Below are 19,109 nucleotides of genomic sequence, written 5' to 3'. Positions count from 1 at the left end.
CATAACAGAGCAAATGTTCATTCCTGGATTTTATCACAATTTGGCTCCTACAAAGGCAACAGCTGTGAACTACAAATCCTTCCTGCTCCAGGCACTGTGAACGTACTGTACTAGCCTCTTACAAGAGGACTGTACTAGGCTCTTACAAGAGGACTGTACTAGTCTCTTACAAGAGGACTGTACTAGGCTCTTACAAGAGGACTGTACTAGGCTCTTACAAGAGGACTGTACTAGGCTCTTACAAGAGGACTGTACTAGGCTCTTACAAGAGGACTGTACTAGCCTCTTACAAGAGGACTGTACTACTAGGCTCTTACAAGAGGACTGTACTAGGCTCTTACAAGAGGACTGTACTAGCCTCTTACAACAAGAGGACTGTACTAGCCTCTTACAAGAGGACTGTACTAGCCTCTTACAAGAGGACTGTACTAGGCTCTTACAAGAGGACTGTACTAGCCTCTTACAAGAGGACTGTACTAGCCTCTTACAAGAGGACTGTACTAGCCTCTTACAAGAGGACTGTACTAGTCTCTTACAAGAGGACTGTACTAGGTTCTTACAAGAGGACTGTACTAGCCTCTTACAAGAGGACTGTACTAGGCTCTTACAAGAGGACTGTACTAGCCTCTTACAAGAGGACTGTACTAGCCTCTTACAAGAGGACTGTACTAGCCTCTTACAAGAGGACTGTACTAGCCTTACTTACTAGCCTCTTACAAGAGGACTGTACTAGCCTCTTACAAGAGGACTGTACTAGCCTCTTACAAGAGGACTGTACTAGCCTCTTACAAGAGGACTGTACTAGCCTCTTACAAGAGGACTGTACTAGGCTCTTACAAGAGCAGAGACACCGATGGTGAGCCTCTGGCCTCCGGACGGGCAGGGAGCGTCTGCACTCTCCGTTCGTAGACATGCGATGTAATAAAAAAGATTCCATATCTCACACTCAGTAACACCAACTGGTGGTGACAGCCGGGCCTCTGAGATGACAGCACACAGCACAGGGCCACAGGCAGAGCACACCCACAGTCCCTCTTCAGTTATAACCACAGCAACCAAGAAATAGTGGATAGCTAACGCTTCACCTTCTGAGAGAGAGAGAGAGAGAGAGAGAGAGAGAGAGAGAGAGAGAGAGAAGTCTAGCTATAAATAAGCTACACCTTTTCAGAAGTCCTTCAACCACCAACAAATACCAACTAGTAACTAGTTAGTAAAGGACACTAGTGACAAGATTAACAAATAACATGCCAATAACTAAACAGAAACTTGCTTTCCTCCACAAACAGGAGTTCTCCACTTGAGGTAGTATTTCTTTCAACTCTTTGCTAAGCCATCTATCCTAGTAACAATCTAATGGCCCAAGGTGTTCTTGCAGGGCTGAACGGCCCATCTCCTGGAATCACACACACAGCTGGTTTAACAAGGGACCAGGAACCTACAGGAAAGGTTTTCTCAACCACCCCGTCCCCACTAGCATAGCTCCTGAGATGAAATACTGCCTCAATCACGCTCACATGCTAAAACACCACAATTCAACCATGAATCAGAATGCTCAGTGAATTCGCACAGAGCATACACTGTACTTGCGGGCTCAGTACCGGTTGGGGCATTGGGGTGGACAGATTCGGAACTTGGAGGAGTTTTTAATCTTGGGCAAGGTCAGTGCTTTGGCCGACTAATGCAACGCTTCTAACAGTTGTCCTTTTTGTGAACCTCTGCTTAAATGCTATACCACTACATAAGATACAAATGTATTTTACACTTGATGTATTCTATGTGTTCTCTGTGCAATGAAGTTTCACAATAACTATGGGTAATAAAGTAAAGCAAAAACATTTTAAGACACTGAAATTTGGATTTGTTGCCTCTGAGGCCAGCAGGGGTAGCTGTGACTTAAAACGGGAAATGTTAAGCGCTCCAGGCTGCTCGCAGTCAGCCACTAGATGGCAGGCGAGAGGAACTGGATTTACAGTGGAGCGCACACCTCAAGGTAGAATGGCCACCTCCTAGTGCACCTCCACAGCGCAGAGGCGTGGGTCATCGTGAGACTGTTACCTAAAGTTGTAGAAAAGTGGCATTTAACCAAATCCGGCGAGACCCAGAGATTCAAGTTCAGGGCAGACTCAGGTCAGACTCCTGCTTTCACTCAAACTGTCAGTGCACGGCTCTGCACTCTGTCTTCTAGAAGCCTGGAATAGGGTTGCGCCCTGTCCTAGTGTTGCCCAGAGCGAGCTCAGGGTGGCCCCACAAAGGAGTTCCAGAGGACTAACTTGATGGGTTAGCAAACACTCCACCCTGTAAGACATGCCCTGGCACAGGGTTTCGTCAGAGGGTCTCCTGAGAAGTGTCTGGAGAACAGATGGACCCATGATCCCAGCAGCCTCTGAAGTAGGGGAGAGGCTGTCTACATTCTCTTCCTACAGGACACTAAGCTGCGATGTCAGAGGCCACAGATTCTCACGTTCAGTAATGCTAACTAGAAAACATTTTTTTCTCCCTCAAATATTTTACTTAGAAAATAATCCTCTTATTGGTGCCATAAAACAAAGTTGCTCGTGTTCTAGAAACTAAAATAGCACAGTCTGGCCCATAAAGCCAATTCCTCAGGAGTATGATAACCTACTTTTGTTGGTCTATGAAATTGAGATTGATATGATGACTCTTTTATTTTCCCCCCTTTTATTGAAAACAGACCTTTCCTCACATGGGAACTCCCAGCTCCCTCCCACCTCCCCTCGCATGTGGATCCAGCCCCTTTCTGTCTAGGAACCTTGAAGCAGGATTGTGACCTTTACTAGGGGAGCCGTGCATCAGCAGAGGCAGATTGGGTAGCCCCACTGTCTCTCACTAGAATACAAACAGGATTCTAAGGGATAGTAATAAAATCAAATATGGTAATATAAAACAGAACTATCACATCGAAGTTGGACAAAACAAATGGAAGGAAAAGAGCCTAAGAGAAGGCATGAGCACCAGAGACCCACTCATCTGCACATTCAGGGATCCCATAAAAACACTAAACTAGAAGCCAAATTACACACACACACACACACACACATACACACACACACACACACACACACACACACACACACACACACACAGTACTAGAGGGTAAAAAGAGATAAGAAAAATGTACATAGAATAATAACATGGAAAACCCTGCTACGACCTTGTGCGAAGGACCCTTCAAAGATGCTGGAGTTCATGTTCTGCCAGCCATCTAGTGCTGGGCATGCAGCCTTCCCTTAAGAGCGGTTTGTTTCCCAGAGAGACTCCCTTGGAGGAAACTCAATCTCTGTTTGCAAATGCAACTGGGCATAGCTTCGGGTTAGGAATGGGGCGTGTATAAATTCTCCTGTCAGTTCTAGGGCCCTGTGCCGTGCACGGTCTGCGCTTGCTGCCTCAGTCTCTGTCAATCACGTTGGGTTAGAGGGCCTTGCTTCCTCGGTGTCCTCCATCCCTCTGGCTATTACACTCTTTCTGCCTCCTCTTCCACTGGGTTCCTTGAGGCTCCCCCTGGGGGGGATTTTGATGGAGCCGTCCCATTTCTTCAGTCTCTTGATGGAGACATCCTGTTTCTTCAGTCTCTTGCTTTCTGCACAGTATGACTGTGTGTCTCCTTATCTGGTCCCATCTGCTGCAGGAGGAAGCTTCTCTGATGATGGCTGACTAAGGCACTGATCTACGAGTGTAGCACAAAATCATTTTATTGCTACATTTGTTTTCTTTTTACAACTATAGCATTTGGTTCTATTCTAGGTCCCTGGGCTATTTAGTCTCTAGGTTCTTGGTCACCGAAGCAGGGACAAGTTTGGGTTCCATCTCATGGAGTGGGCCTTATCAGATATTGGTTGATACTCCCACAAGCTTCCTGTCATCCTTGCCCCAGCACAGCCATTGCGGACCAGCACTGAAGGTCAAAGGCTGGCTTGGTGTTTACGTTTCTCCCTTGGTAGTGCGCAGAGCACTTTCCTGTACCAAAGATGCTGGAACGTAGGGATGAAGGCTGTAAGCAGGCATCAGATCGGCTTCTCCGTGTTCAGTGAGCTGTGTGGGTGTTGTCTTCAGTGATGGGGCCTTGCCTGTGATGACTCCTCCAATCACAGAGTACTTGTATTCTCCACCTCAGCTCTCACCCTGCTGATGGCCCACAGCACTAAGCACTGGGAACACAGGCTGTCAGCTAATGAAAAGCACCAACGGCTATCACTTCCACAGGAGCAGAGGTGTCCCCAGACAGACCTCAGCCACTCAGGGAGGTCTCCCGAGCTCCCAGGCCGCTGCACTTTATTTTTGAGTACAAATTAATAAAAATGTCATCATACATACGGATGGGTACCTTTGGGTGCTACAAGCATAAGCCTCCTACAGTCTTTAAAAAGAAATATTGACGCGATGGTGGCGTTTCTAGCAAAGTAAGTCATTTATCCGGAGCCTATTAATTTGTTCACATATTTCTGTCAACATTCTCTTTCAGTTTTTCAGATAGCCATTCTCTTGCTATAACAGCTATAGACCTTTTGTTCACTTGCCCCCATATCCTAAGCCTTTTTCTGCTTCACGGGATGGCTTAAGAAGTATCCTCTTCTTGAGGAGAGAAAGGCCGGCCCTGTAAGAGACCAACATCGATCTAGGAAAACTTGGTGAGCTATCCAGAATCAAGTGGATCAGATCGGTCAAATCCAATACTCCCTTCCCCCACCTCTACTTTATTTCCCATCTTAGCTGGGGAAGGTAAAGTGGGGAAACCTAGGCCCTTAAGGTTCAGAGCTGAGTGCCAAGCTCGAGTCTGCTGGCAGAAAGGTATGCTGTATTAGGTGAGCGACCCAACCTCACCAGTTCCCAATCTTCTAGTTAGCTATGTCCAAATGGCTGGTCTAATGTCTGAAGTGGGAGTAATGGAACAAATACCAACGGTCACCCACAGCCCTCCAGTGACAGGCTTTCTGCCTTTTCTAAGGAGTCCCAGTCCACTGTGAGAAATGTGAACAGGCAACAGTGGCAGTGCGGGCGCCATGTCTTCCATGTGCTGTGAGCAGAGAGTACAATTACAGTTTTCCTTTGTAAGAGGTGCCTTGGTCACAGTGTCTCCTCACGGCCATCAAACAGCACCTAGACACATGCCTATCTAACAGTCAGCTCACGCTCTCAAGTCCCAAACTGAGCCCGACACCTGCTCCTCTCATGCTGTCCCATCCACTTTCTCGGTGCTCAACACAGTGCCTGGAGACAGCCAGGACTTCACACCCCACCCTCCCACAAGGACTCCAGGCTGACTGATGTGAGAAAGCTCTGTTTACCTATGCCACCAGTACACCAACTGCAAGCCACTGTCTATACTCCCGTCTGCCTGGACAGCCTGGTCCACAGAGCTTCTCACTGATTATTTAGTGAAAGAAACCAGTCATTCTTAGTGTATAATTTTTAGTTCAGGGTATTCATTTTACACAGACACACACACACGGGTGCTTAGAACTTTTCTCTGAAACATGTATCTAACACATTAATAATTGAGTAATTAAAATGTTTTATTATGTACATGAATGTCAAACAATATAAAAAGTAGTTCCAAATCACTAACTTTACTAAACAAATAACACCAATTTATACAGAAGGAGCATTAGTTCCGAATCAGTCATTAATTATATTTGAAAAACTTATATTTATAAGTTACCACTAAGAACTTGCCTACATATTGGGAAGGATTTAATCATATTCTGGATCATTACTTCAGAAGACAGGGACCAAAATATATGCAAATTTGAAAACCAAGAACTTTAGACAACACAAAGTCACAAGGCTAGGTACTCACGCTGTGAACTCCCAAGGCTTTCCACACTGCAAAACTGATCACGCCAACTCCACACCAGGCATAAAGAGAACCCCAGCCCAGGGCTCGCAGGGCAAGGGAAGACCCACTCTCTGGTAAGGCAGCCGTGGCCATAGTGCCCTAGAATAAACACAGAAAGCTTGGGTAAACTACTCAGTAAACATTCTAGAAATGTTTGGAGAGAATTACAGTACTTCCCATGTAAGCAACCTGGCTATGGAGATGAAGTAGCATCTTCACTAATTCTGTGAGTTCTCTGACTGATGGGCATCTGAATGTGGGGCACTGTGGCCACTTATCCTTCCAGAAAAACCTAGAACATTCCGCCAACATCCACTGGCACCTTCATTAAAACAGAATTTGAGGAATTAGCTAATCTGAGAAGGAATGACAGGTTTATAACACCGGCTTCCACCTGGAAAGGTTATTTCAGTTCACTAAAGTTCTTCTCCATTTTAGAGTAATTTGTCTGCACACTGCTAGCATACTTCTATGCACAGGCCCTTCCTATGCACATGTGCTGTGTGTCAGCAGGTGCTGTTCCTGGAAGCAGAAAGACTGTGTCTGCTAACCTGCGGGAGCACAGACCATCAAGAACAGACGGTGGATGCTCAATGCTTGCTGACCAACACTTTGGGGAGAAATCTTGGAGCTCAACAGATTGCTGAACTCTTTCTTTAGCTGTTTTCTATTATAAACATGTACACTCTAGTATCTTACATTTCCCCACATTGTGACAGTTTCTAGCGGCTCCACTAGCCACCCTGACTTTTAACTGACCTCAAGCTCTATTCTGAAGCAAGAGCTCTAACTATTATCATTTTGATAGAACCAGTTCATAGGCCCTGGCATCAATTTTATTTTAGAAACAAACGAAACAGTCATTTTGCCCCTGGAAAGAACAGAAATTTTACACACACATGCATGCATGCACGCACGTACATACACAAATCCATATTTGTTTTACCAAATTAAAAAAAGATAATCATATGAAAATAACTCAAGAGATTTACAACAGAATGTCAATTTTGCCTCAGATTTTTAGGAACAGGTACAGTAACATTTGTATAATATCAGCCACTTAACTGGTGAAGTGAAAACACTAGTTATTGTCTTCATACTTCCAAAAATGAATTTTAGTAGAATATTAATATTGAACTCTAAGTTTTTAAAAAATCTAAACACATTTTTGCTTCTATCAAATGATATTCATACCCTCTGTTCAAAATAATGTGGGCTGACATTTTGCAGAAAAGATTTAACCTGCCAAAAAATGTTTTATAAGACATTATAGTCATACATACAAGTTGTGTGTGTATATATGCACCCTGTGTGCACACATATCTATGTATTGTGTGCAGATGAGTGTATGTGTGTACACATACATGTTTTAGAGGCTACATTTCCCTTCATTGGTCTCCCACCCACTTTTAAAGTGAAAATTAAGGCTTACATATTTGGAAGTTGACCAGAACAAATTATACTGTAGCTATTGTACTCAGTGTTTCCAGAATCAACAGACAGCACATTTTCTATTCTGTGCTTGTAATACTTGAGGCCATGGATATTTCTCCTGGTATGCACCAGAACCCTGAGAAAGTGGGTAACAGGAATTGACCTATCATCCCCATTTGTCAGAAGCACCAATAGCAAACTGTCATGTCAAAGGTCAACTGTGTAAGTTTCACATCTTAGTGTAATCCTTAGCCTTTTTCAGTGTAATCCTGGGAATCATTTTATGCAAACACCAAATGGGCTTTCCAGGAATACTCAATGTGGGGTTGGAGAGATGGCCCTGTGTAGGATGATGTCATTATGCAGCAAGGCAGGTCCAGGATAAGGCGAAGCCTATCTTTGGATGAGAAGGAAGGGTAGGCGGAGAAAAAGTCTAGAAGGGAGGGAGGGGAGGAGCCAGAAAAGGAAGATGGGAGACAGAGGAGGATTCCGATCCAGGTGGTCTAGGTCAATTTAATCTTGTCTAGGTGGGCGGTTTCTATCTTTATTATTGGCAGTGAATTTATTCTGTGGGTGTATTGTAATTGAGAATTTAACATATAAATCTAATTGTTAAACTACAAGTTTTTAGAGCTTTAATTTTACTGGGCTACAGGGAATATGAGCAAAGTTCCCAGTGGGCAGAGAGACAACTTGTCTCAGTTCTGGAAGCTGTGCTAGACTATAGAATGCCTGGGGTTAGCATGGCGCGGTGTAGGCAGAACGGCCTGCAGAATGCAATGTGTGTGTCAGGCATGGTAACAACCCGCTAAAGGGACAGTGTGAGAAAGCAGCTGGCAGAGAAACAGCCAGAGCACTCAGTTCCCGAGGATCCTTGAGAAGTGGGAAGGCACAGGTACCGGTAGCCGCCGATTCATTTTTTTATTTTTACTGCAACAGCGCTGGGTATGAAGTTCTACAGTACAAGCACGAGGCTCTGAGCTTGGAAAGGCAGGTTCAGCAATGCCCCCTGAGAGGATGACAGCACTGGGAGGATGGAGACAGCACGATCCCTAGGCCTGCTGGCCACCAGTCTACCCAAATCTGTGAGCCCCAGGGTCAGAGAAAGACCACGTACCCAAAAATAACAGAGATTGAGAAAGATCACACACACACACACACACACACACACACACACACACACACACACACAGAATATTCAATCTAGTTATTTTCCCTACATTCAAATCTGAACAATATTTTGATATATCATTAAAGTAGCTCTTATAATCTGTAATAGAATCTTAAACTTGTATTTATTTATTAGAATTTAAAGCTGTATCAAAAGGATATCTGGTAAGCTGGCTGTTTTGTTACGCTCACAAAAGGGTTTTGGAATAACTCAGGTATGTGATGAAATTCTGCCAGGCTATGACACTAAGACAAGCAGAGCACTAAATTACTTTAGGTAAATAATTCATGTATACATGCACAGCAATTCTGTATTTTCAACTGTTCTAACCAAATGAGCACATAACACACACACACACACACACACACACACACACACACACACACTTTTCACACATGGCACTTCATTTAGTCTTGAAACCATGTTTAAAACCAGTGTGTAAAAAGTATTGGTTTAAAAAAATAATCTTGGAGGGATGGAGATAGAGTTTGGTTGTAGCATGCATGGCTGCCTAGCATGTTAGCCCTGGTCTCTAATCTTAGCTCTTACACACACACACACACACACACACACACACACACACACACACACACACACACACACACACACACACACCCTGTCCCCACCACCCCTCTCCTTTGCTCTGTGTGTGTGTGTGTGTGTGTGTGTGTGTGTACAGAACAAAGAAGCTTGAGGGAATAATCTTTTGACTTCAGTTTGCACTTCCCCCTTCTCTTTATTCAAAGAATTACAAAGAAAACTATATGTTAGTTCACTCAACACTATTCTCTCTCAGTGTTCAGCTTCCTACCAAATGACTCGGCAGTTAGAAAATAAAGCACCAGGGGACTGATTAGCCCCATGAAATAGAAAAAGCACAGGCAGTCCCCAAACAAAAGGGTGGTCATTTGAAAGTCCTTTTGGGTTATAATTTGAGTTTGTTCTCAGGATAAAGCACAGCTTATTAAGTATAAGCATTGCAAAAAGCAGTGGCATTTATTCCTTAGGCAGGGGAGTGCCACGTTGGACAGACTGCTAAATCTATGCATGCCTGTGTCCGGCTGTTTGGTGGGCTGTGTCACATATGTGAGGACTCAAGAGTGGGTAACCTTCAGCTGTCAGGGATTAGGATTCTGAGAGAAGTCCTCTGGGTGATGACTGAAAGCTCGATGCCCACGTGACATTATTAAACTGGTGCTCAGTATAAACTCAGCCACTGTGCTCTTGGGTGAGATGTGGGGCAAATTTACAGAACATTTTAGTCACCTGTGCAGTGTTTCTCACGTTCCTTTATATATAGGCTCCAAAGATGTTTAATTATGTGGGCCTTATCAATATTTAATGTATTAGAAATTAAAACTGAGAAATTTACACTTTAGTCATTTAAAAGTACCAAATCCATTAATATAAAACATAAGGTTGGGGATTTAGCTCAGTGGTAGAGTTGCCTAAAAGGAAGGCCCCTGGTTCGGTCCCCAGCTCCGAAAAAAAAAAAAAAAAAAAAAAAAAAAAAAAAAAAAAAAAAAAACATAAACTCACTTTTTATATTAGAATAACTATCCTTCCCAAACAAAATAAACTACAGAGGATTAATGTTTTATGCTTTTGTTAACCTCTTAAATTTCCAGCCTAAGAGCTGGCTTTTCATATCTGTAGTCAATCTGCTGTAAATGCTTTCTTATAATTTTCAATGACAGCTGAAGTGTACGAATAAAACCCAGGCCTCACACTGATGTGGTTAGAAAAAGTATTTTATTAGCTTTCCTTCTTCATAATATACCACTACTAAACAAAAAAAGGCTTCTGAATGTTGGTTACCACATGGAGTCCTATTAATAAAACCTTCTGCCATTTGTAACATTCAAACCCACCAGTCAGCTTTGCACTTTGAATGGACGCTATGCCATGCAGAGTGACTATTCAGAAGGTATTGGTATCTAAATTATACAGATCTTTCAACTGTTGATCCCATGTGTTAAATAGTATTTTTAAATCATCATCAAATCACAGCATCTCATCAGCAAAGCTGTTAAGTATGGAGAAGTTGTCAGGTGAATGGTGGTAGTTACATGTCTAAGTGTTTTCAATTGAAAGCTTGTTAACACTGGCCACAAAGATTGACAACCGCTTTCCTCAAGAGTCAGGCCTACTTTGTGTTTTTAAGAAAATGTCTGCCACAAACACCCCATTTGTGAGTGACTGACAGTTTGTGGTGGTTCCTTCACAAAGAAGATGCCCTGTAGGGAACACACTGATTCAGCTGGTAAGGCAGTTGCTGCTTCCTCTAGAGGAAAACATCTGCCGTCTGAAGCAGAGGTGCTTCCTGAACATTTCCCACCTCCCATCAAATTTAAAAGTCAGGCATGTCCAAGTGTCATTATTGAAGAGTTAATAATTTTACCACTTCAACAACGACATTTACCTAATGCTGGTTTGAATTCTTTTTAAAGCTACTGCTGCATTACAATGAAGTACATAGTGGTTGCAAGGGACTGGTTTATGCCACGGCCATCATGACTATGCCACTGCTCTGTGCCATCGGGGCGTGTCTCTAAACTTGAATAGGAAATGAGTTGTCTCAAGGACCATTGGGATTTTGTGGACCACTATTTACAAGTGTGTTAGACCACAAACAGCATGCATTATGATCCAATCCCAGAACAAAACAAAGAACCAAGCTGTCAGTCTGTGGAAAGAAGACAATCCCTGGTTTTTACCAGATTCTTACACAGATCCCTATGTATTATATAATTATAATTTAATTATAATCAAACCTGTGGTTGGGAAACCAAACAAAGCTTGGCTGTTAAAACACCAATATTGGTTAGGCCTTAATGACATCTGCCACAAGTTAATTTCTTCTCTAAAAACATTACATAATATCAGGGGAAAATGGCCCATCAGAGCCACAGATGTGGTCTTAGTAGCTCCATAAGCCTTTAGAATATTGAGAGGGAATTGGAAAGCATTTTAGATACATTTTAGCCTCTTGTCATTAAGTATGACTATTACAGATAAGTGGAAGGGAATTCGATTGATTTATGGTTTTTCACATAACATTCTTCCGTAGCACACATCAGGCTAATTACAGAGTTATCTGTATGAGTATCTAATTGTGTCTCTCACAGCAGACATTAAAATTCCTGAGGGACAGACATGTTTTTGTATCCCTTCCACCTTAAGCAGAGTGACTGAAACACAAAGGATCCCAAGTCAACACTTGCTGAGGTGAAGTGAACAATAAATCAGCAGTAAGGGTGGGAGGGGAAAAGACAAAACATTATAAACAGCTACACAAACATATCAGGAAATTCCCTGCCAACCAGAAAAGGCAGGTATGTGACAGAGAACAAATGTACAATCTTTAAGAATAATGGTCTTCTGTCTCAAGTGGGTTATATTAGTTATCCAATGCTTTTAGAGCACCTACTATGTGCTAGGCACTTTATAGCGACTGTGGCTGTCCTTTGTTTAAAAGAATAGTAATGCTATGAGTGGATTTCAGTCACAAACCTTATTGAACCATTCGGGGCTTTTCTTTTTAGCTAATGATAATGTTGTAACAAATCCAGCTAGCATTCCCGCTGCGGCTGCAGAACCAAGGAAAATTCCACCTGCCAAGAATTGGGAGAAGATATTAAAAATAAAGCTTAAATTAAAAAAGATTTCCGAGCAGCTCTCTGCTCCCAGAACCCGTGGGAGAGATACCTTACCGCCTGGTCAGGTGGGCACGCCTGAGGCTGCAGAGCAGAAGAGACCACCAACACTGCCCACCCCTGCCCACATCCCTGGCCCAAGAGGAAACTGTATAAGGCCTCTGGGCTCCCGTGGGAGAGGGCCCAGGTGAGGCAGGAGCCCTGCCTGAGACACCGCCGGAACCTGAAGGAAACAGACCGGATAAACAGTTCTCTGCACCCAAATCCCGTGGGAAGGACAGCTAAACCTTCAGAGAGGCAGACACGCCTGCGAAACCAGAAGAGACTGCTCTCTACACACATTGCTGATTCAGAGGAAAACACGGAGGCCATCTGGAACCCTGGTGCCTGGAGGCTCCCGGAAGAGGCAGCGCAGATCTTCCCGTTGCTGCCACCTCAGAGAGCCCGTGGGCAGCACCCCTTGAACGAACTTGAGCCTCGGGACCACAGGTAAGACCAACTTTTCTGCTGCAAGTGACCTGCCTGGTGAACTCAAGACACAGGCCCACAGGAACAGCTGAAGACCTGTAGAGGGACAAAACTACACACACAAAAAGCAGAACACTCTGTCCCCATAACTGGCTGAAAGAAAACAGTAAAACAGGTCTACAGCACTCCTGACACACAGGCTTATAGGACAGTCTAGCCACTGTCAGAATTAGCAGAACAAAGTAACACTAGAGATAATCTGATGGCGAGAGGCAAGCGCAGGAACCCAAGCAACAGAAACCAAGACTACATGGCATCATCGGAGCCCAATTCTCCCACCAAAACAAACATGGAATATCCAAACACACCAGAAAAGCAAGATCTAGTTTCAAAATCAGATTTGATCATGATGCTGGAGGACTTCAAGAAAGACGTGAAGAACTCCCTTAGAGAACAAGTAGAAGCCTACAGAGAGGAATCGCAAAAATCACTGAAAGAATTCCAGGAAAACACAAACAAACAGTTGAAGGAATTAAAAATGGAAATAGAAGCAATCAAGAAAGAACACATGGAAACAACCCTGGATATAGAAAACCAAAAGAAGAGACAAGGAGCTGTAGATACAAGCTTCACCAACAGAATACAAGAGATGGAAGAGAGAATCTCAGGAGCAGAAGATTCCATAGAAATCATTGACTCAACTGTCAAAGATAATGTAAAGCGGAAAAAGCTACTGGTCCAAAACACAGGAAATCCAGGACTCAATGAGAAGATCAAACCTAAGGATAATAGGTATAGAAGAGAGTGAAGACTCCCAGCTCAAAGGACCAGTAAATATCTTCAACAAAATCATAGAAAAAACTTCCTAACCTAAAAAAGAGATACCCATAGGCATACAAGAAGCCTACAGAACTCCAAATAGATTGGACCAGAAAAGAAACACCTCCCGTCACATAATAGTCAAAACACTAAACGCTCAAAATAAAGAAAAGAATATTAAAAGCAGTAAGGGAAAAAGGTCAAGTAACATATAAAGGCAGACCTATCAGAATCACACCAGACTTCTGCCAGAAACTATGAAGGCCAGAAGATCCTGGACTGATGTCATACAGACCCTAAGAGAACACAAATGCCAGCCCAGGCTACTGTATCCCAAAAAACTCTCAATTAACATAGATGGAGAAACCAAGATATTCCATGACAAAACCAAATTTACACAATATCTTTCTACAAATCCAGCACTACAAAGGATAATAAATGGTAAAAGCCCAACATAAGGAGGCAAGCTATACCCAAGAAGAGGCAAGAAACTAATAGTCTTGGCAACAAAACAAAGAGAAGAGAAGCACACAAACACAACCTCACATCCAAATATGAATATAACAGGAAGCAATAATCACTATTCCTTAATATCTCTCAACATCAATGGCCTCAACTCCCCAATAAAAAGACATAGATTAACAAACTGGATACATAACGAGGACCCTGCATTCTGCTGCCTACAGGAAACACACCTCAGAGACAAAGACAGACACTACCTCAGAGTGAAAGGCTGGGAAACAACTTTCAAGCAAATGGTCTGAAGAAGCAAGCTGGAGTAGCCATTCTAATATCAAATAAAATCAATTTCCAACTAAAAGTCATCAAAAAAAGATAAGGAAGGACACTTTATATTCATCAAAGGAAAAAATCACCAAGATGAACTCTCAATCCTAAATATCTATGCCCCAAATACAAGGGCACCTACATACATAAAAAGAAACCTTACTAAAGCTCAAAACACACATTGCACCTCACACAATAATAGTAGGAGATTTCAACACCCCACTCTCATCAATGGACAGATCATGGAAACAGAAATTAAACAGAGACGTGACAGACTAAGAGAAGTCATGAGCCAAATGGACTTAACGGATATTTATAGAACGTTCTACCCTAAAAGCAAAAGGATATACCTTCTTCTCAGCTCCTCATGGTACTTTCTCCAAAATTGACCATATAATTGGTCAAAAAACAGGCCTCAACAGATACAGAAAGATAGAAATAATCCCATGCGTGCTATCGGACCACCACGGCCTAAAGCTGGTCTTCAATAACAATAAGGGAAGAATGCCCACATATAATTGGAAACTGAACAATGCTCTACTCAATGATAACCTGGTCAAGGAAGAAATAAAGAAAGAAATTAAAAACTTTTTAGAATTTAATGAAAATGAAGGTACAACATACCCAAACTTATGGGACACAATGAAAGCTGTGCTAAGAGGAAAACTCATAGCGCTGAGTGCCTGCAGAAAGAAACAGGAAAAGAGCATATGTCAGCAGCTTGACAGCACACCTAAAAGCTCTAGAACAAAAAAGAAGCAAATACACCCAGGAGGAGTAGAAGGCAGGAAATAATCAAACTCAGAGCTGAAATCAACCAAGTAGAAACAAAAAAGGACCATAGAAAGAATCAACAGAACCAAAAGTTGGTTCTTTGAGAAAATCAACAAGATAGATAAACCCCTAGCCAGACTAACGAGAGGACACAGAGAGTGTGTCCAAATTAACAAAATCAGAAATGAAAAGGGAGACATAACTACAGATTCAGAGGAAATTCAAAAAAGCATTAGATCTTACTATAAAAGCCTATATTCAACAAAACTTGAAAATCTACAGGAAATGGACAATTTCCTAGACAGATACCAGGTACCGAAGTTAAATCAGGAACAGATAAACCAGTTAAACAACCCCATAACTCCTAAGGAAATAGAAGCAGTCATTAAAGGTCTCCCAACCAAAAAGAGCCCAGGTCCAGACGGGTTTAGTGCAGAATTCTATCAGACCTTCATAGAAGACCTCATACCAATATTATCCAAACTATTCCACAAAATTGAAACAGATGGAGCACTACCGAATTCCTTCTATGAAGCCACAATTACTCTTATACCTAAACCACACAAAGACCCAACAAAGAAAGAGAACTTCAGACCAATTTCCCTTATGAACATTGACCTTAAAAATACTCAACAAAATTCTGGCAAACCGAATCAAGAGCACATCAAAACAATCATCCACCATGATCAAGTAGGCTTCATCCCAGGCATGCAGGGATGGTTTAATATCTGAAAACCATCAACGTGATCCATTATATAAACAAACTGAAAGAACAAAACCACATGATCATTTCATTAGATGCTGAGAAAGCATTTGACTAAAATTCAACACCGCTTCATGATAAAAGTCCTGGAAAGAATAGGAATACAAGGCCCATACCTAAACATAGTAAAAGCCATATACAGCAAACCAGTTGCTAACATTAAACTAAATGGAGAAAAACTTGAAGCAATCCCACTAAAATCAGGGACTAGACAAGGCTGCCCACTCTCTCCCTACTTATTCAATATAGTTCTTGAAGTTCTAGCCAGAGCAATCAGACAACAAAAGGAGATCAAGGGGATACAGATCGGAAAAGAAGAAGTCAAAATATCACTATTTGCAGATGATATGATAGTATATTTAAGTGATGCCAAAAAAGTTCCACCAGAGAACTACTAAAGCTGATAAACAACTTCAGCAAAGTGGCTGGGTATAAAATTAACTCAAATAAATCAGTAGCCTTCCTCTACAAAAAGAAAACAAGCGAGAAAGAAATTAGGAAACGACACCCTTCATAATAGACCCAAATAATATAAAATACCTCGGTGTGACTTTAACCAAGCAAGTAAAAAAGATCTGTACAATAAGAACTTCAAGACACTGAAGAAAGAAATTGAAGAAGACCTCAGAAGGTGGAAAGATCTCCCATGCTCATGGATTGGCAGGATTAATATAGTAAAAATGGCCATTTTACCAAAAGCGATCTACAGATTCAATGCAATCCCCATCAAAATACCAATCCAATTCTTCAAAGAGTTAGACAGAACAATTTGCAAATTCATCTGGAATAACAAAAAACCCAGGATAGCTAAAACTATCCTCAACAATAAAAAGGACTTCAGGGGGAATCACTATCCCTGAACTCAAGCAGTATTACAGAGCAATAGTGATAAAAACTGCATGGTATTGGTACAGAGACAGACAGATAGACCAATGGAACAGAATTGAAGACCCAGAAATGAATCCACACACCTATGGTCACTTGATTTTTGACAAAGGAGCCAAATCCATCCAATGGAAAAAAGATAGCATTTTCAGCAAATGGTGCTGGTTCAACTGGAGGTCAACATGTAGAAGAATGCAGATCGATCCATGCTTATCACCCTGTACAAAGCTTAAGTCCAAGTGGATCAAGGACCTCCACATCAAACCAGACACACTCAAACTAATAGAAGAAAAACTAGGGAAGCATCTGGAACACATGGGCACTGGAAAAATTTCCTGAACAAAACACCAATGGCTTATGCTCTAAGATCAAGAATGGACAAATGGGATCTCATAAAACTGCAAAGCTTCTGTAAGGCAAAGGACACTGTGGTTAGGACAAAAGCGCAACCAACAGATTGGGAAAAGATCTTTACCAATCCTACAACAGATAGAGGCCTTATATCCAAAATATACAAAGAACTGAAGAAGTTAGACAGCAAGGAGACAAATAACTCTATTAAAAAATGGGGTTCAGAGCTAAACAGAGAATTCACAGCTGAGGAATGCCGAATGGCTGAGAAACACCTAAAGAAATGTTCAACATCGTTAGTCATAAGGAAATGCAAATCAAAACAACCCTGAGATTTCACCTCACACCAGTGAGAATGGCTAAGATCAAAACTCAGGTGACAGCAAATGCTGGCGAGGATGTGGAGAAAGGGAACACTCCTCCATTGTTGGTGGGGTTGCAGACTGCTACAACCATTCTGGAAATCAGTCTGGAGGTTCCTCAGAAAATTGGACATTGAACTGCCTGAGGATCCAGCTATACCTCTCCTGGGCATATACCCAAAGATGCCCCAACATATAAAAAGACACGTGCTCCACTATGTTCATCGCAGCCTTATTTATAATAGCCAGAAGCTGGAAAGAACCCAGATGCCCTTCAACAGAGGAATGGATACAGAAAATGTGGTACATCTACACAATGGAATATTACTCAGCTATCAAAAACAATGACTTTATGAAATTAAATGAGGCAAATGGTTGGAACTGGAAAATATCATCCTGGTGAGCTAACCCAATCACAGAAAGACATACATGGTATGTACTCATTGATAAAGTGGCTATTAGCCCAAATGCTTGAGTTACCCTAGATGCCTAGAACAAATGAAACTCAAGACAGATGATCAAAATGTGAGTGCAGATCGCTCATGAGAGACACAGCCAGAATCTTTAAAAGGGGAACAAGAATACCCTTGGCCCCTGTTGAAGGAATCAGAGAAAGAACTGGAAGAGCTTGAAGGAGCTCGTGACCCCATATGTACAGCAATGCCAACCAACCAGAGCTTCCAGGGACTAAGCCACTACCCAAAGACTATACATGGACTGACCCTGGACTCTGACCTCGTAGGTTGCAATGAATATCCTAGTAAGAGCACCAGTGGAAGGGGAAGCCCTGGGTCCTGCTAAGACTGAACCCCTAGTGAACTAGACTGTTGGGGAGAGGGCAGCAAGGGGAGGGGTTGGGAGGAACACCCATAAGGAAGGGAGGGGGAGGGGATGTTTGCCCGAAACCGGGAAAGGGAATAACATTCGAAATGTATATAAGAAATACTCAAGTTAATAAAAAAAAAAAAAAAAAAAAAAAAATTTCCACAACCTAGTATCAGATATTTTCAGGATTACATTCAAAACTCGAAACATCATGGCTAAGCGGTCTGAGAAACCTGCGTGATCTCACGACCTCTGGTTCAAGGGAACACTCTGAAGCTGGGTTCTTCAGGGCTGAGAATGGGTGTGTTTCCCCTTCCCTATGTCCTCTAGGACAGCAGCGCAAAGATTTTCCACAGGAAGAAGAGATAGTGGCAATCAGAAAAGGGCAGGGCACGAGAAAACTCTATAGATAAGGATGGATAAATACAGTATGGACTAGAGACTAGATGGCAGGACTTATTCGTCCCTGCCCAAGGAGACTTCACCCTGTGACATATGGGCCCCACTGGCTGAGTTAAGAATAAAGCCCAAGATAAGGGCTTTCAGAACGGAATGTGTCCCAGAACATCCTACCCCAGCGCAGGGCAAGCATACCTTTAATCAGGAATAGCCGATCGTCCTGAGACCCTGGAGCTTCTACTGCAGAAGACTCCCCGGGTCCAGAACCCGAGGCCTCCATATTTAAAGTCTCCTCTACTGTTTCCCTTACTAAAGAGGCCCGAGTAGAAGCTCAAGGGAGAGAGAAGAAAGGTTCCGCAGCTGCCTTCCCTGTGCAACCTGAAGAAGGGTCCGGGTCCCCGCGTCTTCCCAATTACACTCTTGCAGTGAGAGAAGGCTTAGAGAGTGCTCTCTGTCCCCAGCCCAGAGCCGAGGGCGACGTCCCACAAGACAGCCCTCCTGGGAGAATCATTCTCCTTCGTGCAAGGTGACGATTTGTTGGACTTCTGTAAGTTTTTTGTGT

The 19,109-nt window shown here is 42.6% G+C and overlaps 1 protein-coding gene across 1 annotated transcript in view; it reads right to left on the bottom strand.

Annotated features, from left to right (window-relative positions):
- The window catches only part of Tmem242 (transmembrane protein 242), a 33,697-nt gene extending 14,826 nt beyond the window's left edge, over positions 1–18,871 (bottom strand). Inside the window, exons 1-3 of the mRNA XM_032894758.1 lie at positions 18,743–18,871; positions 11,973–12,073; positions 5,816–5,953 (exon numbers count right to left, since the gene is read on the bottom strand). Of these exons, the coding sequence (XP_032750649.1) occupies positions 5,816–5,953; positions 11,973–12,073; positions 18,743–18,827 (324 nt within the window). The 5' untranslated portion in view covers positions 18,828–18,871. The remainder of the gene's footprint in view (positions 1–5,815; positions 5,954–11,972; positions 12,074–18,742) is intronic.
- Positions 18,872–19,109: the final 238 nt, after the last annotated feature.

This window comes from Rattus rattus, chromosome 2, assembly GCF_011064425.1.
Source record: "Rattus rattus isolate New Zealand chromosome 2, Rrattus_CSIRO_v1, whole genome shotgun sequence".
Taxonomy (NCBI): domain Eukaryota; kingdom Metazoa; phylum Chordata; class Mammalia; order Rodentia; family Muridae; genus Rattus; species Rattus rattus.
This window is presented reverse-complemented; position numbering and strand designations above follow the sequence as displayed.